At 39.0% G+C, this 23,628-nt stretch overlaps 1 protein-coding gene across 1 annotated transcript; it reads right to left on the bottom strand.

Moving 5' to 3' along the window:
• Window positions 1-567: 567 nt before the first annotated feature.
• On the bottom strand, window positions 568-6,030 carry LOC122030276. The gene is made up of 5 exons (XM_042589483.1): window positions 6,000-6,030; window positions 5,560-5,789; window positions 1,751-3,606; window positions 1,534-1,670; window positions 568-1,457 (listed from the first exon to the last, which is right to left on the bottom strand). The coding sequence occupies exons 1-5, from the start codon at window positions 6,028-6,030 to the stop codon at window positions 568-570; spliced, it is 3,144 nt and encodes a 1,047-aa protein (XP_042445417.1).
• Between the last annotated feature and the right edge of the window lie 17,598 nt (window positions 6,031-23,628).

Genomic DNA, 23,628 nt, shown 5'->3' with positions numbered 1-23,628 from the left:
CGAGGTAAATTTTGGATCTCTGTCTGACACAATTTGAACTGGGATCCCATGTAGCCGCACTACTTCTCTTATATATAACTCTGCATACTGCGTCATCGTGAAGGTGGTTTTTACCGGTAGGAATGGTGCCGACTTAGTCTATCGGTCCACAATAACCCATACAGCGTTTGATCCCTTAGGAGTGGTTGGTAGTCCCACCACGAAATCCATGGCAACTTCTTCCCACTTCCAGACAGGGATCGGAAGTGGCTCCAGCAACCCTGCGGGTCTCTGATGCTCAGTCTTTACTTGTTGACATATGAGGCATTCGTGCACTACCTTAACTATGTCCTTTTTCATACCTGGCCACCAATATAATAACTTCATATCCCTGTACATTTTTGTGCTCCCAGGATGTATGGAATATGGGGTGTTATGCGCTTCATTCATGAGATCCTCTCGAAGTGTACCCGTCTTAGGTACCCAGATGCGGTCCTTGTATCGCACGACTCCACCCACAGTAGAGTAAATAGCCTGCCCTTTTTCTTCATCTTTCCGCTTCCACTCTGTTAACTGTTGATCCACCATCTATCCTTCCCGGATCTGATCTAGTAAATTTGACTTTACGATCAATGCTGACAATTTAAGCTGCTCCCTTGGCGCTACTACCTCCAAATTCAATCGTTGGAATTCCGATATCAACTGTTGTTGGCTGGTTAGTTGCGACAACATAGCGGATTTGCGGCTCAAAGCATCAGCTACCACGTTAGCCTTACCCGGATGATAGTTGATGTTACAGTCGTAATCCTTCACCAACTCCAGCCACCGTCTCTGTCTCATATTCAACTCCTTCTGTGTGAAAAAATATTTCAAACTCTTGTGGTCTGTGTAGATCTCACATCGTTCCCCGTAAAGGTAGTGCCTCCAGATCTTTAGAGCAAATATAACCGCCGCTAGCTCCAAATCATGGGTGGGATAGTTTTGCTCATGTACCTTCAACTGACGTGAGGCATACGCAATGACCTTCCCATTCTGCATTAGCACAGCTCCCAATCCAGTTTTGGAGGTGTCAGTGTACACCACAAACCGTCCAGAACCATCCGGGATCGTAAGCACTGGTGACGTCGTCAATCTTCCTTTCAACTCCTCAAAGCTTTTCTGGCACCGATCTGTCCATTCATATCTTACCCCCTTCTTAGTCAGAGAGGTCAGCGGCAAGGCAATCTGGGAAAAATTCTGGATGAACCTTCGATAATAACCTGCCAACCCCAAGAAACTCCGTATCTCAGAAGCATTCTTTGGCATATCCCAATTCCGGATTGCCTCAACTTTGGCCGGATCTACTTCTATCCCGTTTCCTGAGACAATGTGCCCTAGAAATGGAATCTGATTCAGCCAAAAGTCACACTTGCTAAATTTGGCATACAAACGATGATCCTTCAACGTCTGTAGCACCGTGGTTAAATGCAGACGATGTTCTTGGCAATTTCGAGAGTAAATTAATATATCGTCAATGAAGACAATAACAAACTGATCCAAGTAGGAGTGAAATACCCGATTCATCAAGTCCATAAATGCTGCTGGGGCATTTGTGAGTCCGAATGACATAACCAGGAACTCGTAATGCCCATATCGGGTTCTGAATGCTGTTTTGTGCACATCTGCCTCCTTTACCTTCATCTGATGATACCCTGAACGCAAATCAATTTTTGAAAACACTGTTGCTCCCTGTAACTGGTCGAACAGGTCATCGATCCTGGGCAATGGGTACTTGTTCTTGATTGTCACTCGATTCAGCTCCCGGTAATCGATGCACAGTCGCATGGTCCCATCTTTCTTGCGTACAAATAACACCGGGGCTCCCCATGGTGACACGCTTGGTCGTATAAAACCCTTGTCCAGCAATTCCTGCAACTGCCCCTTCAACTCTTTCATTTCGGTAGGCGCCAATCGGTAGGGTGCTTTTGACACCGGTGTAGTCCCCGGTACTAGTTCTATTCCGAATTCCACCTCCCGAGTCGGGGGTAGACCTATAACATCCGCTGGAAACACCTCTGAGAAGTCTCGGGCTATTTCCACTTCCTCCAAACTTGGTCGTTGTGTCCCCGACTTAACCGAGATGTGAACTAAGAGCCCCTCACATCCCTTGCTTAGCATTCGTTGAGCTTTGCACATGGAGATCATGTGGGGTACAACTATCTGTGAAGCTGCTTGAAAAATGAGGAGTTTTTCATTTGGTAGCTTCAACTTAACCGTCCGCTGTTTACAATCGATGACTGCATCGTGCTGAACCAGCCAGTCCATGCCAAGGATCACATCAAACTCTATTATTTCCAACACAATGCACCTCGCGCCCACCATATGATCTTGCATCATCATCTGACAGTTCTTTACCATTCTGTTACTATGCAATTCCTCCCCTGACGGTAATGAAACACTGTATCCCGCAACCATTCGTTCAGGTATAATGCCCAGTTTTGTGAGGAAATCCTCAGATATAAAGGAATGTGTAGCTCCGGAATCTATTAATACACGGGCTGGAATATTGGCAATATAAATCATACCTGTGATAATAGCTGTGTCCAGGTCCACCTGCTCTTGAGTCATCGCAAATACTCTCCCCTTGGTTGGCTCCTTGAGCAGTGGACATTCTCTTGCGAAGTATCCTGACTTCTTACACATATAGCAAGCATCTGTACCCGTTAAACACTGGCCAGCGTGGATCTTCTCGCATTTGGAACAACGAACCTTGTTTTCAGCCCTGACACCAGTGCCTTCAGCTGCTTGTGTCTTGTGAATTTGCTGCCGCGACTGCGCCTGGTTAAACGACTGTTTTCCTGGATTCTGACCCGGAACTGACCTCTTCTTTCCCGGCTCCTGCTGATCCCGTCCCTGATAACTCAATCTCTTGTTCTGAGCTTCCCTGACCATGTCATTTCTGTCTCTTTCGGACATCAATGCTTGGTCAACTGCCTCTCTGAATGTGATGACCCGACTCAACCTGACGTCATGGCGAATAGCCGGCCTCAACCCTTCGGTGAAGTGCTTCAATTCTTTGACTGGTTGACTGGTAATCATAGGTACGAAATAGCGTCCTCTCTCGAACCTCCTGACATACTCTGCCACCGTCATATCTCCCTGACGAAGCTCCAAGAATTCCCGTGCCAGTCGTGTCCGGTTGTCAACTGTGAAATACTTCCCATAGAATACCTCCTTAAAATCAGCCCAAGTCAAAAGAGTCAGATCTACAGTCAGCCGCGCACTCTCCCACCATACCCGAGCATCATCCCGGAGCATGAATATCGCACACCTGACCTTGTCCGCATCTGTGAGCTGCATGAAATCAAATATCGTTTCCAGAGACCGTATCCATCCCTCTGCCGCGATTGGGTCTGTGGTGCCTTTAAACTCCGTCGGTCCAAGCTCCCGAAACTGCTTGTAGACCGGTTGCGTACTAGGTGTAGAACGTCTGGGGGTGCTCCCCTGCTCCCTAGCCTGCAGTATTTGTTGAATCTGTTCCCCATGAATGCGGTTCTGCTCATGTAGAAGTGCAGTAAGTCCTTGTAGAAACTGGTTGTTCTGACCGCCCAACTCTCCGTTATTGTTGTTCCTTCTACCAGCCATATCCTGTACAATTTCCGATTCAATCTCATTCATATCCCATAATTACATATCAGTATAACAATCATAGTATGACTAAGTTATCGCATTAAATACAGAATTAAAATAATGTAGATCTTACAAACTGTTGGCTGAAGTAGTCGAGTTCCTGACGAGATGGCTAAGGCATGATGTCCCTTAGGAGTGTGTGCTCTGATACCAACTGAAACGTCCTGAAACCAAATTTTTTTTTTTTTTTACACCATCCACAATGCCCAAACTAGCATCCACTTATAACGTGATACCAATCCCAAAAGAATATTATTCTATCAAACGTAAAAGTCATCATTCCTCACAAAGTGTAGCAAAGAAACTCGATACTATTGACATCACCAAGGCAAAACCCTTCACGTGGGGAACATAAGCTCAACACTCCTAATATCCGGACAATGTCATGCGTCCATCTCGCCTCCTCGCCTACTCCGTCTGTAGACCCTCCATAGTGCCCAAAGACACGTCCTCACCTGAAATGTAGGCATCATGAGTCTACAACCCAGCAAGTATTATCTCATGTGATAAAGCATGACATCTATAAAGTAGTAGAGATAGGCGACTAAACAATGGAAACATATCTAAAATATTGCATATCAATGAAGGAATATGTGGTAAATAAAGTTCCTACACAGCTAAATAAGATGAATATAACACATATCCGGTAACCACAATTAGAGCCAGTCAACAGTCCCATGAACCTAGAGGTACCTCGTAGAGAACATGCATCCAGTCATATAGCCGAAGCTAACATAATTCCAGTATCAATCAAGTTTGGATGGGCCCTCCTCGGAGCTCATCCCGGGTCACCCATCCCGTACTGCTACCACATATGCATATATTCAACTAACTAGATACATAAAACTTACTTTACCCAGATCGTAAACATAACATTATCTCAATTCATCAAATTCATCAAATGTTGTAGACATGTCCATTTACCTTACTTTTTTGTATCCAATCTGAACGTTTCATAAGAAAGTTTAAGAACATATATATAAACTAACTTGCAACAAGAACTGATAACTAGCAATTAAACTTGCAATTTCAGGACTAAATGGAAAATCAATACCTATGACAATTAACCCTTCTACCAATAACCAACTACATGTTCTATCACCAAGTGTGGATTACCAAATTAACAAATTCCTTCTATCAACCGTATCTGCAGAAATAGTTCTAACAGTAATAAATCCATCAAAACTTACTAACAAGGCTATTAAATCTCATAATCTGCACAAAGCACACCACTACAACAAGTTAACTAAGTTCTTTCTACAACACTATAAAAAATAAACCAATCCATGCAGCAGAACCTTCACGAAGTTTTCGAGTCAAAAACCAGTAGACGAAATCACACAGCAGAGTAAGCTTATCAAGTGGAACTACCCAAAATACTCAAGGAGTCACAATTTTGACTCTAAATCTTCACGAAATATCCCAAACCGAAACCAAAACTCCATGGAGAGCTCAAATCACAACAGCATCTCGATCTAACATTTAGACAAACACATAATGCGCAACACACTAAAACATGTTCATCCCTAAAAACACGAACGCAAATTCAATCCCCAACTCATAGAGCACTAGCCAAAACATTCAGGGCATACCGTAGAATTTAAACTCCATCGAACTGAAATCACTACCAAACTTCGGAATCGTATGCAAATCCAGCCAAAACATTGAACATAATCTTCCAACAAGACACATCTCTACAAAGAAGAAACCAATCCAAAACTATCTACAAGGAAAAAGTCGGTCGCATGCTTCCACAAGAGAAGAAAACAGTCGAAAATGTCTACAAGAAAGCAAATCGGTGCATCTCCAAGAAAAAAAACATTCAAATCATTGCGCGAAGAAGCCAATCGAAATCCATACCCCAACCCACTATCCTCACAGATCTCAAGTTATCACAGGGGATACACTTGCCTGCTCTTGTGCTTCCCCGTCCTCCCCAAGACCCCCGCAACTTCCACTACGCATCCTCGTTTTCCTCCTTCCGATCTGCTCCTCACGGTGGCGATCGGCTTCCAAATCTAGCGTCACCCTCAGCTTCCGCAGCTGAAGATGTAGCTCCTCCGAGGGATTGACGGCGCGTGAGGAGACAGAGGGTTGAGCTGTGGGGTGCCGGGTGATGCGGAGATTAGGACCCTTTATACCTAGGGTTATTAAGTAGGCAATAGCTTAAGTTATCAACTTAGGTGAGGGTGGCTAATGTACCCTTATTTGTTTCTCTAATAAGTGTCAATTTGGGTAAGTATAACCATTAAATCTATATTTGTTTCCTCTAGTTGATGTTAACGTAAGTAAGTTGAGTTATTTAACCCCTATTTAATTCCTCTTAATCTTATCATTTTGATCCTTCTAACCCTGTTGTACCAATTGATCTTCTAACCTCATCACTATCCCCTTTTTTTATGGAAATTCAGTAATTTAAACCTCCCGTTTACGCCCATGAAGCCTCATTCTGTTACTTTACTTAATAATCCCCTAGTTGTGGCTTAGGGAGCCTTACACTATAGGTTCTTATAACATTGGCAATGCTCCTAAACCCTTTTAGAAGCTTAAGTAATGAGCGGTATCTAGCAACACATCATTACTACCCAAGTTATAAGAATGTTGAGATCCAACATCACCTTGTGACTACTAATTGTGACTCCTCACAATATATGACAAGTGTCCTTCTATCCTAGACATCTAGATTGATCAATGTGAGGCATAGACCGTGTCGTCCTCTGACCAATCTAAATCTTGAACTCCAAGTAGACTCACTAAAACAAATGAGCTCAATATCTCATATTGACTTATTTAGGCATGGCCATGCACTTCGTGGTCTCACACTATCAAGAATATCGATGTCGCTCCTGTCATATAGGAGGGATAGATCCCATCTACATCACTCACATCCCTCTGCATAATTCATTACATATCCAGTAATCGCCTTTATAGTCCACCCAATTACGGGTGACGTTTGACGAAACCAAAGTACATAACTCCTTATGTAGGGATCCATGGTGACTTCAGGTCCAAGGACTAGTACATCATTGGATAGCGGTCAAGAATATCCTTAAGTACTTGAGAAGGACTAAGGAATATTTCTTGATATTTGGAGGCGATGGCGAGCTAGCTGTAAAGGGTTACATTGATGCCAGCTTCCAAACTGACCAGGATGATTATCGATCGCAGTCTGGGTTCATGTTTTGTTTGAATGGTGGTGCCGTGAGCTGGAAGAGTTCGAAGCAGGACACAGTTGATGATTCTACAATAGAGGCCGAGTATATTGCTGCATCAGAAGCAGCAAAGGAGGCAGTTTGGATCCACAAGTTCATTATTGAGCTTGGGGTGGTTCCTAGCATAGCCGATCCTATAGAGCTCTATTGTGACAACAATGGAGCAATTGCACAGGCTAAGGAACCTCGCTCACACCAGCGGACCAAACACATACTACAGCGCTTCCATCTCATTCGAGAGATCATCAATAGAGGAGATGTGAAAATTTGTAGAGTACCCACAGAGGCTAACATCGCTGATCCCTTGACCAAGGCTTTGACACAAAGAAAGTATGATGGTCACACTAGGTCATTGGGTATTAGACCCTACACTGATTGGCACTAGTGCTAGTGGGAGATTGTTAGTGAGAGCCCTAGAGCCAATCATGTGATGATTGTTGTATGGACTCGATGTATCATATTCCTATATATTTATAAAGGTATTTCTTTATAGTTATTATATTTACTTATATTGGTGCCAAATAACTAAGTATAATAACGTCCTTGAGTAGAAGGTTCTTATCTATATCAATCGATTGGTTGAATCGATAATGAGATGATATAGAGAACACTACTCTTAATCATTCCTAGTCAAGTATTAACATTCAGGGACAATGTTAATACGATGAGACTAGCATGTAGGTCAACTCGATGACTTTATCTCACAAGTCATGGATATAGACATATCAAGTTGACACATGGGTATGCATTGGAGAATGTATACTGAATGACCCTCCATGAGAAAGTATCATGGATCGTTATATGAGTGTCATATACTTTCTCATGTGACTATTAGTATGACTATCAGTCCTTGGACCTGAAGTCATCATGGTTCCCTACATAAGGAGTTGCATACTTTGGCTTCGTCGAATGTCACCCGTAAATGGATGGACTATAAAGGTGACTACTGGGTATGTAACAAATTATGTGGAGAGATGTGAGTGATGTAGATGGGATCTATCCCTCCTATATGACGGGAGTGACATCATGATTCTTGATAGAGTGAGACCACTAAGTGCATGGCCATGCCCAAATGAGTCAATATGAGATATTGAGCTCATTTGATTAGAGTGAGTCTACTTGGAGTTCAAGACATAAATTGATTAGAGGATGACACGGTCTATGCCTCAGTTGATCAATTTAGATGTCAAGGATAGAAGGACATTATCATATATTGTGAGAGTCATAATTAGTAGTCACAAAGGTGATATTGGATCTCAACATTCTTATAACTTGGGTAGTAATGATGTGTTGCTATATACCGCTCATTACTTATGTTTCTAAATGAGTTTAGGAGCATTGTCAACGTTACAAGAACCTATAGGGTCACACACAAAGGACAATTAGATGGAGATTAGGTTCATATGATGGACCAAGAGGATTAGGTTCATGTGATGAACCAAATTGGATTAAGAGTAATCCAAATTAGACTAATTGAGTTGAACTCAATTTGATTCATGTGTAGAATGAGTCTAATTTAGATTATGATTCATTGAGTCAATTTAAACCAATGAATAGAGATTCATTAAATTAAATTGACTTGAATCAATGGTTAGATTTGATCAACCATGAGAGATAAAAGGTCAAGTTTGACTTGACTTGAGAGGGAAGATGAAGAGTCAATTTTGACTTGACCAAATGCCACCTCATTGTGACTTGGCATGGGGCCGGCCAATGATGGTGTTCCACATCATCAAGGCTACATCATAGTGTGCCACCTCATGAGGAAGACCAAGAGCCATGACTCTTGGTATTACATGGAGGTTTAAAACCATCCTTTATGTGGTCGGCCACATTAGTGTGCAAGCATTTTTGTGCTTGTTGTAACTTCTTCTTCTTCCTCTTCTCTTCTCTTGTTCTCTCCCTCTCCTTCATTGCCAAAACTATTCAAGGGTGCTAGCACACTCTAAGTAGTTTTTCTCCACCTTTTGTCCATGTGGATACTTGTAGAGGAGTGTACATTTGACACTCTACGAGATCTAACAACCGTTTGGACGAGTGGGATAAGCGAAGGGCATCGTGACAAGGGTAACACTCTTATCATGTAGATCTAAGGTAGATCTAGGATAAACAAACATGTACATGAATTTTATTTATCTTCGCACGGATCCGTGGCAAGACTTCGAGGTTTCCGCAACGCAAAAAGCGATTTTTGTGGCTCGAAAGTCCCAACAGTACATGAATTTTATTTATCTTTCACTGATCTGTGGCAAGACTTCGAGGTTTTCGAAATGCAAAAAGTGGTTTTTGCGGCTCGAAAGTCCCAACACATAGTACCTTTAAAGTCAGAACCCTCTACTACCATAGAATTATAGAATCGGCGTAAGCCTAGTCTGAAGCATATTCGGATTTGGGGTAGTCCAACACATGTGCTGAAGGGAGACACTGATAAGTTAGACAGGAGTACACTTGTTTGTGGGTTATCCTAGAGAAATGAAAGGAGGTTTATAGTCCTAAAAATTAGAAGGTCATTGTAAGCACCAATGCCCGATTTTTAGAAGAGGACTATGTAATGCCATAAGTAAATTTGTTCTTAAGAAAATAATAAAGGATACGTCTAATCTAGTACCAACTATACAAGATGAAATATCACAAGAAACTGCAACACATATCACAAATGATACACAATTGTACAAAGTGCCTTGTCATAGTGGGAGAGTTGTTAGGCAACCTGAAAAATTCATGTTTTGGGAGGGTCTTGGACTTGATCCCTGGTGAACATGAACCTGATCCCCGGACATATGACAAAGCGCTCCAAGATAAAGATGCAGCATCTTGGTAAAGAGCAATGAATACTGAAATAGAATCTACGTATTCTAATAAAGTCTGGGAGCTTGTAGAACCACCAAATGGTGTAAAACCCATTAGGTGTAAATAGGTCTACAATAGGAAAAGAGGGATAGACAGGAAGGTGGAAACTTTCAAAACAAGACTTGTTGAAAAAGGAAACTTTTTCACCAGTAGCCATGCTTAACTCTATCCAGATTCTTTTATCTATTGTTGCTCATATGAGATTTGGCAAATGGATGTCAAGACAGCTTTCCTTAATGGAAGAATTGAAGAAAGCATCCATATGAAGCAACCAGAGGGGTTCATTGCGAAGGGCAAAGAGTATCTAGTATGTAAGTTTAATCAGTCTATTAATGGACTGAAGCAAAACTTCAAGGTCTTGAAACATCCGGTTTAATGAAGTAATCCAGACCTATGGATTTATTCAGTGTCCGGATGAGTCTTGTGTATACAAGAAGTGTGATGGAAATGTGGTGGTATTTCTTATACTATACGTAGATGACATATTTGGTAGATTGGAAGCAATATCAAAGTATTGTCGGAAGTAAGGGTATGATTGTCCAAACAATTCGATATGAAGGACTTGGGAGAATGCACATATTCTTGGAATCAAAGTAATAAGGGATCGCAAGAAAAGAATATTATGATTATCCCAATCTTCATATATCGATACGATCCTAGCTCATTTTAGCATGCAAGACTCCAAGAAAGGTTTTCTACCTTTTAGATATGGAGTAACTTTATCTAAAGAGATGTCTCCAAAGACATCAAAGGAGATAGAGGACATGAAGACAGTTCCTTATGCTTCGGCTATCGGAAGCCTAATGTATGCTATACACGAGACCAGATATCTGCTTTACCGTGGGCATGGCTAGTAGATATCAAAAGTAATCCAAGACCGGGACACTGGACTGCCGTAAAAGTATATATTAAAGTACATTAGAGGGACTAGAGATTATATGCTAGTTTACAAGGCAGATGATTTGTTCCCTATGGGTTACACGGATTCAGACTTCCAATCAAATAGGGACAATAGTAAGTCAACCTCAGGGTTTTGTGTTTACTTTAGGAGGTGAAGCCATAACAATGGAGGAGTATTAAGCATAGGTGCTTTTCAGGACTCCACCATAGAAGCTGAGTATGTGGCAGCCTCTGAGGCGGCCATAGAAGCTGAATGACTCAGTAACTTCATGATGAACTTAGATGTGATTCCTGATTTGCCCAAAATTATTTGGTGCAGTAGCAAACTCGAAGGAATCATGATCCCATAAGGTAAGTAAACACAATAGAGCACAAGTACCACCCAATACGAGACATTGTATAACGAGGAGAAGTTGTTGTCGCCTAGATTGCATCAGATGATAACCTGAGAGATCCTTTCACTAAGGTCCTTAAGGTAAGAGCTTTTGATGGACATGTTGAAGGTTTGGGAATCAGATGTATGGCAAGGTATATGGAAGCATAGTCTTTTAGTATAAGTGGGAGATTGTTAGAGTGTATACTAAAAGCCTAGCTTTTTATATAAAACATTCATTTAGAAATAAAGAATCACATTGGTCAATTGTCTACATTTATGCTAAGTGTAGTTGTTCAATTAATTTATATTGTAGATAGCATGGTGTGTTGTGTCACACACAGAAGATAATGTTATCAATTCCTTATAAATTATAAACAGTAGCTCATGACTGAGATGGAAAGGAACAAACCATTAGAATAGTTGCAGTGTAATTAGGTATTAGTTTATCTTAACTGATAAATTACACTACTACACTCTGAGTGTATTGAGCAGGACCATTTAAGGTAAGTTCTTTTTATACTGACTTGATAAAAGAACAAGACCTTAGTTATTATGGAAGTGTGTGCTCTTAATCCTAATACAATAACAAGCACATATATTTAGTATTTATTTCTTTGACTTAACAAAGGGTGAGATTTAGCTCGATAAATCAATAGGCCCGATAAGTTGGGAAATTATATTACTTATAGTGTGTGTTGTTGATTATAGAAGGAAACTGTGTCATAGTAATCTAGGTTGATAATGTCCCCAAGAGGAGCTCATAAGGATTGTCATGTTAAACCCTACAGGTGGACTTAGTCCGACACGACAATATGGTTGAGTGGTACTACTCTTGGACTAAGATATTAATTAAAGTGAGTTGTCAGTTATTCAATTAATTAGTAGACATCCGACATCTTAAATACAGGGAGATTAACACACTCATGATAAGAATGAGCCCAAAATGTAATTTGGGATTAGTGCGGTAGTTCAATAATAATTCTTTAGTGGAATGAATTATTATTGATGAAATTAAGTTGGGTGTTCGGGGCGAACACGGGAAGCTTAATTTCATCGGGAGGCCAAAATCAATTCCTCCTCTCGGTCCGTATCGTAGCCTCTTATTTATAAAGTATTATACCCACCTATACCCACTTTTATACCTATCCTAAGGTGGCCGGCCAAGCAAGCTTGGAACCCAAGCTTGGGTCGGCCAAGCAAATAGGATGAGCCAAGTTGTGTGACCGGCCACATCAAATTAAAAGTATTTTAATTTTTTTAATTTTGTTTTATGTGGATGTCATGGTTTTAAAAGAAAGTTTAAAATTATAAATATTTTCTTTTATAGCTTTCTACAAAAGATTAAGAAAAAATTTGATATCTTTCCTTATTTGTAGATTGAAAGGAAGATTTTAATATTGAGAAAACTTTCCTTTTTTGTAACCATGTTTATGATTTAAAAGAGAGTTTTAAAATTATAAATTTTTCCTTTTATAAGTTTCTACAAAAGATTAAGAAAAGATTTGATATTTTTCTTTATTTGTAGATTGAGAGGAAGATTTTAATTTTAAAAGATAACTTTCCTTTTTGGAAATCATCCACATGTTTTAATAGAGAGATTTTAATTTATAAAATTCCTTTTATAGCCAACCATGAAGGGAAAATTTATTAGAGAAATTTTTATTTTAAAATTTCTGGAAACAAATTAGGAAGTTTTAATTTTGTGTTAAAACTTTCCTTACTTGGAGCATTGAGGTGGCCAGCCATGATATTTAGGAAAAGGAAATTGGTTTAAATCAATTAAAATTTTCCTTTTCGTGGCAAAGAAAATAAGGAAGGTTTTATTTAATTTTTCCTTATTTGCCAAGACCAAGGAATATAAAAGAGGGGGTAGGGGTGCCTTCATGAGACACAACTCTATTCTATTTTCCTCCCTCTCTTCCTTGGTGGTGGCCGGCCCTAGACTTTGCTCTTCTCCTCTTCTCTTCTTCTTTAGTGGCCGGTTTCATCCCTCTCTTGGAGCTTTTGTTGGTGGCCGGTTCTAGCTAGGAGAAGAAGGAGTGAAAGGAGGTTTTGTTTCTAGCATCCCTTGGAGCTTGGTGGTGGTGGCCGAAACTCTTCATCCCAAAGAGAAGTGCTTGGCCGAAACTTGCAAAAAGGAAGAAGAAGGGCTTGGGTGGTTCTCATCTCGGTAGATCGTTGCCCACACAATGTCCGAGATAAGAAAAGGAATACGGTAGAAGATCTAGAGGTCGTTGCATACAAAGAAAGGTATAACTAGTAATTCTTTTCCACATCATACTAGTTTTTCTTTGTATGAATTCTAAACACAAGAGGCAAGAGATTCTATATTTTCGGATTAGATATTTGAAGTTGTGTTTGTTTTGTTTTGTTTTTCGAATTTGTTATTCTATTGTTCCTTTTGGTTAAACCTAGAGTTATATAAGGAAATTAGATATCAGATTTCTTTAAAAGGCTTTGTCTAGACGGTGGTGGTTGGTCTCATACCCAAGAAGGACTAGTGCCTCGCCATGCAGTCCTGGAAGCCAATTTTAGAAATTAATATTTAATTGAATTTATAACATAGGTGGATTTGGATCAATAATGTTAAACATCGTTTGTGATCCAAGTCTAAACCATTAAGAACAGATACGTTAAATTTGGAATCAATAATGTTAAGTTTCGTTTGCGATTCCGAATTTAATTTTTAAAGAACACAATAGGTTATTAGGAAAGGTTCAGGACTTGTAAAAATTTTTATACAGTGGAACCGGTACAATCTTCCTAGGACCAACCAACACCCCCCCCCCCCTCGGAAAAAGGGTTAAAATCCCTCTTATAGGCTAGGGCACGGTGCGACGGCACGACCGTGCAAGGATGGCACGACCGTGCCCTTTATTGGCTCTGGATGCGCTGCACGGCCGTGCCAATTGGCACGGCCATGTGATTCTAGGACTTGACTTCTGGGGACACGGTCATGCAGGGTTGCACGGCCGTGTGCTTCTTGGTCTCGGTCATGTGGGGCACGACCGTGCAGGGTTGCACGACCATGTTCTGATCCGCCTCTGGGTTGGTCACACAGTCGTACAAGGGTTGCACGGTTGTGCACTTCTCCTCTTCTCTTTGGCCACATGACCGTGTTCTCTGGCTCACTCCGGTACGTCAACAAATGTTATTTTTGCTACGAAAGTTGTCCCTGTCAACAAAAAACCAAACAAAGAGCAGATATCCGTACCAAAGAGTATATATGATGAGTACATGATAAAAGAGGTGATCATACAAAAAATATGTACGTATAAAGTGAATGTGCATGAAAACATGCATAAATCATCATAATATTTACGCACATCACATAGCAAGGAGACGAGCCACAACAAAATAAAATTTTACATTTATCGATCCTATATTCCACGAAGGAATGTACATGTAATCTAGATCAAAATGTAAAATAAACTAATACAGCTCCTACCGTATTTAATAATTACAATCATGTACACACAAAATGCCCTCGACATGCCTGAGGGTCTAAATCACATACAAACACAATATGTCATAATAGTTGGAACTAGGATGCCTGCAACCACAGAGTTAATCTATTTTGCATATCCTACTATTATCCTGCCTAAATTATTTATGACTAGTGCATAATTTAACTGAAAACCAAACACACATAGGTAGAAACCTTGCTATGATACTACCTGTTGGCGCTCGGAATTCCGTTCTGTGTAAAACCCCTGTACAAAAATTTGTACAGGCACAGAACTTTTCCTAGCAACCTACATGCTCGATCAGACATGTGTTTCATCAATCAAGCAAGTCCTTGATTGACTAAAATGCACCTTGATCAAAGCACAAGATCGCTTGCCTCTTGTGTTGGTGTTTAGGATCCATACAAAGAAAACATAACTAGTTGCGTCGTGGAATAAAAGAACTAGTCGTACCTTTCTTCGTAAACAAAGACCTCTTGATCTTCTGCTGTATTCCTCTCCTCTTCTTGGGCGTCGTGTGGGCAATGATCTACCAAGACAAACCACCCGAACCTTCTTTTGTTTCCAAGCTGCCTACCACCAAAAGATGCAAAGAAAAGGGGTGCCTCCTTCTTCTTCTTCTCCTCCAAACCGCCTACCACCTAGTGTGGTTCTTCTCTTCTTCTTCTTCTCCTCCAAGCTCCGACCACCAAAGGAATTATGCGCCGACCCTTGAGGGAGGAAAGGGAGAAAGAGATGAGAAGGTGGGGCGCCGACCCTAGGAGGAAGAGAGGAGGTGGGCGCCGGCTGTAGGGGAAAAGAAAAGAAGAGATGAGGTGTCAGCCACAAGCAAGGGAAAACAACTCAAGAGAGATTAGGTTATGGTGGCATGACCTCTTCCCTTTTTATAACTTTTGGCACCAGATAAAAGAGGAGAAATATTAACAGAATTTTTATTTAGAAAAAATCTCTAGGAAAGAATTAACAAAATTCTTTTTAGAAAAATTTCTTAGGAAAGAATTAATATAATTCCTTTTAGAAAATTTCTAAGAAAGAATCAACATAATTCTTTTTAGAAAAATCTCTAATTCTGTTGAGAAAAAAATCTCCCCTTTTTTTTCTTTCTTTCTTTTCTTTTCTCTTCCTTTTCTTTTCTTTTTCTTTTGGTTTGGCCGACCCCTTGCTTGGGCACCAAGCAAGGCTTGGACGGTCCCTTTCTTGGGTAGAAAACAAAATCAAACGAGTGAATACGAGGCTATGTAGAGGCTACAACAGGGACCGAGAGGAGGAATTGGTTTTGGCCTCCTGATGGACTTGAGCTTCCTGTGTTCGACCCGAACACCTAACTCAAGTTCATCAATAATAACTCATACCACTAAAGAGTTATTATTGAACTACCGCACCAATCCCATATTTCAATATGGGCTCCTTATCATAAGTGTGTTAATATCCCTGTGTTTAAGATATCGTATGTCCGTTAATTAAATGAATTACTGACAACTCAATTAATTAACATCTAGCTCCAAGAGTAGTACCACTCAACTTTATTATCATGCCGGACTAAGTCCATTTACAGGGTTTACATGATAAACCTTATGAGCTCCTCAAGGGAACATCATCAATCTAAATAAATAGGACATAGTTTCCTTTTATAATCAACAACACACCGTATAAATAGCACTATCTCCCAACTCATCGGGCTTATTGATTTAATGAATAAATCTCACCCATTGGTAAGTCAAAGAAATAAATACTAAGTGTTCGTGCTTGTTATTATATCGGGATTAAGAGAATGCGCATCCATAATAACAGAGGTTCTGTTCTTTTATACAGTCAGTATAAATCGAACAATCTCAAATGATCCTGCTCAATACAAACTTAGACCCTGTTTGGTATGGTGGATTAGGATAGGATTACAAGTTAAACTCATGTTTGATTGATTTTAAAAAAGCCAATGATAACTATAGAACCTGATTAAAATACTGTAATAGCTGGAAAATCAATCCCATTTCAAAGAAGGTATTAATAATCCCAAATTGAACAGTAAGCCTGATGACTAGTTAAAAGGACATTTTTACCCTTTGCCCTACAACAAAAACTAAACCTTACCTTTTGCTCGTCTTCTCATCTTCTCATTTCTATGCCAGTGGCACAAAAGTGTGGAGAAACAATCTGCGGGCGGATCCAAATGTTGCGACGCCTCTTCGGTGGGCTTGATCTCTACAAAATCTACTAGTTTTTAAAGGTAGATGATCATTGTTATTATTTGTTGTTGTCTCACATTCTCTGTTGCTATAGTGTTATTTTTGTGTTCTTGTTTGACGTTCTTTTTTCTATTTTATTGTTCGGATTTTTATTGTTTTGGACATCTTTTTTCCATTTTCTTTTTCCCATTTTATTGTTCGGCTTGTTATTGTTTTGGACGAAATCCAATAGGTTGTCTACTAAACTTTCTTGAGTGCCTCTAAGATAGCATCTTAGATATTGCTGGGTTTTTAATATTAGACTTTAAAAGATCGAGTTGTTAACTTATTGCTTGTTGAGATTGAGTTGTTTCTAGTGAGATTGGATCATTCGTCAGTGGGTAAGATATAGGATGATTTTTATGTAACGAGAGTTCCATTTTTTCATAAGGTATATTATATGTTCATTGTGTTCGAATCACTCGTTATATTTGATTGTTCATTAGGACTCATATGTGTTTCTTCAAATTGTCTTGGTGATTGGTGAGAAAGTTTAGTGGACAAGACGATAGGGCTTATCTTTGGAAGATGGGCATTAGACGTAGAAACCTCGTACTTCTTGTGATGCTACATCAAATGCTTTGTCGAAACTTTTTGCTGTTATGTCTTTTAACACGACATCGGATGAGATTACTCAAAAAGTGACGTCATGAACCTTGTACAACACTAGCCTCGTACACCTTGACATAAAGAATTAATGCGCAATTGGATCATTTGCATAGGATTGTTGAAGTAGGAGATGTTCAATGTGTGGTAAACTTGAGGATGGATAAGAATGCATTTGCACGGTTGTGTTACTTGCTAACAACTATTGGAGGGTTGGTAGATTCTAGATATGTATGAATTCAAGAGAAGGTAGCCATGTTTCTATCTATATTAGCGCATCATAAGAAAAATCGAGTTATTGGTCATGATTATATACGTAGTGGACAGATAATTAGCACACATTTCTATAAAGTTATACGATCACTTTTGAAATTACATCCAATACTGCTAGTGAAGTCTGGGCCTGTAGATGATAGTTGCACTAATGAAAGTTGGAAATGGTTCAAGGTAATATATTGAATCCTTTTTATTATTTTATGAGTTTTTGTTGTTGAATGTATCATTAATATAAAGATAGTAACATAACATTATTATTTGCATTATAATTAAATTTAGTGTCTTGGTGCCTTGGATGGAACATATATCCCCGTACATGTTCCAATCCGAGATAAGGCAAAATATAGAACAATAAAAGGTACTATTGCGGTTAATGTTTTGGGGGTTTGTGATCGCGATATGAAATTTATCTACGTGCTTATTGGGTGGGAGGGATCTGCAGCAGATGCTAGAGTTCTTAGAGATGCATTGACTCATGATGATTCATTAAAAGTTCCAAGAGGTAATGTAACCACTTGTATATCATTTTTGGTTGAATTAGCAGAAAGATACTACAAAAGATTTCCTAAATAGTGCAATCATAATATTTACCTATTAATGCAGGGTGTTATTATCTATGTGATAATGGATATGCAAATGTTGAGGGATTCTTGACTCCATACATGCGAGTAAGATATCATAGGGATGCTTGAGGCAACCGCGCAGTCAGACCACAAAATTACAAGGAGTTATTTAATTGGAGGCACTCTCAAGCTCGCAATGTCATTGAAAGAGCGGTTGGTTTGCTGAAAAAGAGATGGGCTATCCTTCGAAGTCCATTCTTCTACCCGTTGAAAGCACAAAACAAAATCATAATAGCTTGTATTCTATTACACAATTTCATCCGATCACAGATGCCAAATGATCTTATGGAAGAAGTCGATGAGGATGTTGGTAGTCCGAGTCATGACACAGAAGATTATTACATAACCAGTTTTGACTCCTCAGATAACTGGGATACTTGGAGAGATAACTTTACAATGTTATTGTGGAACAATTAATAATAATTAATTGATTGATGCATTTCAAACTTTTGTCACTTTATTTTGCTAGATATGTACTATTGTCCTTTATGGATTCTATGTTTATTATTTTATGATATTATCTACTGATGTATGAATTACATGATAGTTGCGTGCTACATATTTGTCAATATACTTCACACATCTCATATCTTTTTTTTATAGGAATAAGAGGTTATCTGCTGGGTAGCTATGGATAGTGGATCAACATCCGGGAGTCTAGTTGGAAAAGGCAAGAAAGCAGAAAAAACACGACGTAGCTGGAGTGTACATGAAGAAGAAGTTTTAATTCAAGCCCTAAAAGATGTTATCAACAAGGGATGGAAAAGTGAGAACGGATTTAGAGCTGGGTATTTGACTTTATTAGAAAATGCAATGCGGGCAGCAATCCCAGGGACAAATATACATGGAAATCCACATATAAACTCAAAAGTACATGTGTGGAAGAAAACACATGGTACTTTGGTAACTATATTATCCAAAAGTGGAGTAGGGTGGAATGATACTGACACAACCATTGAGGGTACTGACGAAGCATGGGAAGCAATCATTCAGGTATTTTAAGTAAGCGTGCTTCAATGATTTCAATAATACTGTGTAGTTAATTAGTTGCCTAGTTCTTACAGTCAGACCACACCACACGATCAATGAGGCACAAACAATGGCCTTATTATCAGGATTGGTGTGAAATTTTTGGAAATGATCGGGCAACAGGTGAACATGCTGAGACCTTTACATCAGCTCTCCAGGATGTCCTTAACATGGATTACGAAGTAGTAAATGACATGGTAGATGGTGGTAATTATATATCTCATGGTGTTGATGGGGATGGCGAGTCAATGTCTGCAATGCACACTCTATCTTCTAAACCAAGTGTAGGTGCAACCTCCCATAACCAAGGATACAATGAAGGATTTGATCAAAGAGCTAGCAACAGTGGAGCAGATATCAAATGCACAGGAGAAGGTATTGGATGCCTTGATGGTGATAGCAGAGCTAACGGAGGAGGAGAAAGTACTTGTTGTTTAGTTGTTGGCAGACAACTATAACAAGTTATCACTGTTCTTGCGCCTCAATGATAAGGGAAAGCTAAGCTTAGCCAAGAGGTTGTTGCGCAGAGGTTAACAGTTTCGATGTGTGCATAGGTATTAATTTTGCTAATATTAAGAACTTTTGTACCTTTTTGAATGTCTTAGCTAGATATATTTCGAACTTGTGACTTTTTTGAATGCTCGCTATGGTGAACTTACTGGGACTTTGTAATTTATGAATGGTAATGTAAGAATTACAATATGAATGTTGTTTATACTAAGTAATGCACAATGAGTGTTCATGGCATAAATATCAAATTATTTATGTAATCTCTTTTGTGCTGGATAGTTTTAACTCATGAAGCTTTGTTAGCAGGTTCGATGGCTATGGAAGTCATCTATCTTATGGATCGGGATTATCTTGTGTTGTTTGCTGGATTTGTCTATCTCTTTGGAGGGGTTCTTCCCTCCAATTGCTTTACTGTGATTGGCCCAGGTGGTATGTTGACAGATTGGTGGAATGTCTAGTTTATGTGATGCTTTGTGGGTATTTCATGTTATGTTTGAAGAGGCTAGAATAGTGCAGTTTTTTATTATCTGCTTTTCCTTCAGATTTTAACAAGATTTGGATTGTATGAAGTCGATGGCTCTGGGATTTTGTAATTTATGAATGGTAATGTAAGAATTACAATATGGATGTTGTTTATGCTAAGTAATGCACAATATAAGTTCATGGCATAAATATCAAATTATTTATGTGATCTCTTTTGTGCTGGATAGTTTTAACTCATGAAGCTTTGTTAGTAGGTTTGATGGCTATGGAAGTCATCTATCTTATGGATCGGGATTATCTTGTGTTGTTTGCTGGATTTGTCTATCTCTTTGGAGGGTTTCTTCCCTCCAATTGCTTTATTGTGATTGGTCCAAGTGGTGTGTTGACAGATTGGTGGAATGTCTAGTTTGTGTGATGCTTTGTGGGTATTTCGTGTTATGTTTGAAGAGGATAGAATAATGTAATTTTTTGTTATATGCTTTTCCTTCATATTTTGACAAGATTTGGGTTGTATGAAGTTGATGGCTCTAGGATTTTGGTTAAGCTATTATAACTGCACGTGTGCAGGTGTTATGAAGTGCAGTTGTTGTTATTTTGTTGATACATGTTTTTTTGAATTGTTTGGCAATGCACTTGTAGAAATTGTGCTTTATGATGGGGTTTTTGGCAACTGGGTGTGTTGAAAACTCTTGGACACTTGCAGTGATGGTAGTAAGTCATAGATTGCTAGTAAGTCACAGTTCATGCAGTGATCTGAAGCCTTCCCTAGCAAATGCTCATTTGGCTTCTCTTAACATGATACATGAATTATAATGAAGAAGAAGATGAAAAGGAGCATGCAACCATGATCACATTAGTTCTATTCCTTATGCCTACACCACTAATAAATACCATCGATTCTTCAAGAGCCCAATCGTTACTTCATTTGAATGTGGCTTTATGAAGTTTAAATGGATTGATGGCTTTTATGCTCCTCGTAACTATATTAATATGTCAAAGTATTGAATGCTCATCATACCAAGTTTTCTATAAGATATGTACACATAACAAGTATAACAGAAGAGTACACCTAACTAGTTTTCTAATTTGTATACACCATATCATCTTAAAATAAAAACATAATTATTAACTTACTTGCAAACCATTATATTTCACACATCACATACAATATATTACATTGACACTAGAAGAAGAATCAAAAGAAAAATCAAAACAAAAAGTAGTGCACATATAAAACCAAAACAATAACAAACTAATTGGTCCCCGGACAATGGTGTGCACTTGATGGTCTTGCTTTGTAACCCACCTGAGTTAGATTCCATCACCCATTCTACTACTATGTATTATTCTAGCTCATGTGTATGGTGACAACAAGCTTGTGAGCTACAGGTTGCCTGCGACGTGTGTGTGTGTAATGACGCATCCTGTTGTGATTGTAGGATGTCTGAGTTTGGGAGGCAGTTGAGTCATTACCAATTTCAGCCGACTGATGCACATTATCAGGTACATATTACCAAAAGAAACACTTTCGATGTTTAAGTCGTGCTGGGCATAGATAGTAATACTTCTCGGGATGGGTTGAGAAATCACCGGCTTTGCGTAAGATCATGGCTCCATTTCCACACTCGCACATAGGTGGTGTCTTTAACTCTATAATATCTACACAAATACCATTAACAATTGACAAATCAGTTACCAAGGATTACGATTCAAATAAGTATAAATTGTTGCGCCATGATTAACATTATTCTCATGTAAAAGATTATTTGCACAAATAAGTACACAACCCTAATAAGAACATGAGCATAGTAGAAAGTGTTGGTCAAATGAAGTACCAATCTTTCCTCTTGATCCAAGATCTACACACTGATTACTAATTAAACTAATACTTGAAAGTTAAAATGAGCACAAGGGAAAGGGTGAATCTTATTTTCCCTCTTGATCCAAGAAACCAATTACAAAAAAACTCAAATCCAAACAACGGATTTTATGTTACTGCTAGTCGACAAAACACCTTGTTAGAAAAATAAAATGAAATTATGTTAATTAAAACTTTAGTAGATCCACACAAGCAGAAGGCAAACTTGCATCTACACACACAATACTTTATCAACGCATGAAAAAGACAACGCCGATCAAGGCCGAACGAGAAAAAAAACATTCAAAAGAATCAAATGAGATAGGAATTGATCGGATCTGACGGAGATACAAAGACAACAGGGAAACAATTGGTAAGGGAAATGGAGATTGCAGGAATTCCAAAAAGTAGTCACCGTCCATCTCAATGATGGGGTTGGTGACCTTGATCTTCTCGCTCGCCATCTCTAGACGCACGACCAACAGAGACACTGCTAGGAGCAGGACAAAGCAGAGAGAAGAGAATGAGTGGAGTTGCAGAGAGCGAGCGGAAGGAGTCGCACCTTGCTTTGATGCTTTCCTTGCCCTAAAAATTACTAATACTGAGGATATTTTAGTCATATAATTAATAATCCATACTTGTATCCTTACCATAAAAATCATACCAAACAAGGATAATTTTATAATAGTTTACTAAAATATCTTCATTAAAAGATTACTATCATTCAAATTTATAATCCCTCATTAATCCTATCGCACAACAAAACACTGTTATAGTGTACTAGTGTAATTTTATAGTCAAGATAGACTAATACCAAATTACACTACAACCGTTCCAATGGTTTGTTCCTATCCATCTCGGTCGTGAGCTACTATTTATAATTTATAAGGAGCTGATAACATGATCTTCTGTGTGGCACCACATACCATGTTATCCACAATATAAATTAAATGGACAACTGCATTAACATATAAATAAATATAAAATGCAACATTTGACAAAAGTGATTCTCATTTCAAAATATAAATATTCATACAAAAAGCTAGGCTTTTAGTATATATCCTAACAATCATACCACACCTCGAGAAGCCATGACCATAACCCCATTCCACTTGGTATATGGGGAGAAGCAGTAGTACTGGTCAAAATAGGTGTGGAGTCCGATGAGAGATAGTTATACGATGAGTAAAATCCCGAGCGACATCTTATGGAATTAGACTTAATAGATGAAATTAGAGATAAAGTAGTCGTTCGACTGATGACATACCAACAAAGGATAAAGCAAAACTATAATAGAAGAGTGATTCCCAGATCATTCTAGGTCGATGACTTAGTTTGGAAAAGAGTCAAGCCGGTCAGTGACATCAGCAAACTAGAGGCCCCTTGGGGAGGACCATACAAAGTGATCCATAAGATCAGTTCGGGATCTTATTATTTGTAAAATAAAAAGGATCAGTTTAGGATCTTATTATTTGTAAAATAAAAATAGGAGGAATTTAACTGGCCTTGGAGTGCAAATCATCTACAGCTCTATCGAGCCAAGTGGTAAGTTTGCAATGGAATTTATG

This window comes from Zingiber officinale, chromosome 1B (assembly GCF_018446385.1).
Source record: "Zingiber officinale cultivar Zhangliang chromosome 1B, Zo_v1.1, whole genome shotgun sequence".
In the NCBI taxonomy this organism is placed as follows: Eukaryota; Viridiplantae; Streptophyta; class Magnoliopsida; order Zingiberales; family Zingiberaceae; genus Zingiber; species Zingiber officinale.
The sequence above is the reverse complement of the archived record's forward strand: the minus strand, read 5'-3'. Positions and strand labels throughout refer to the sequence as shown.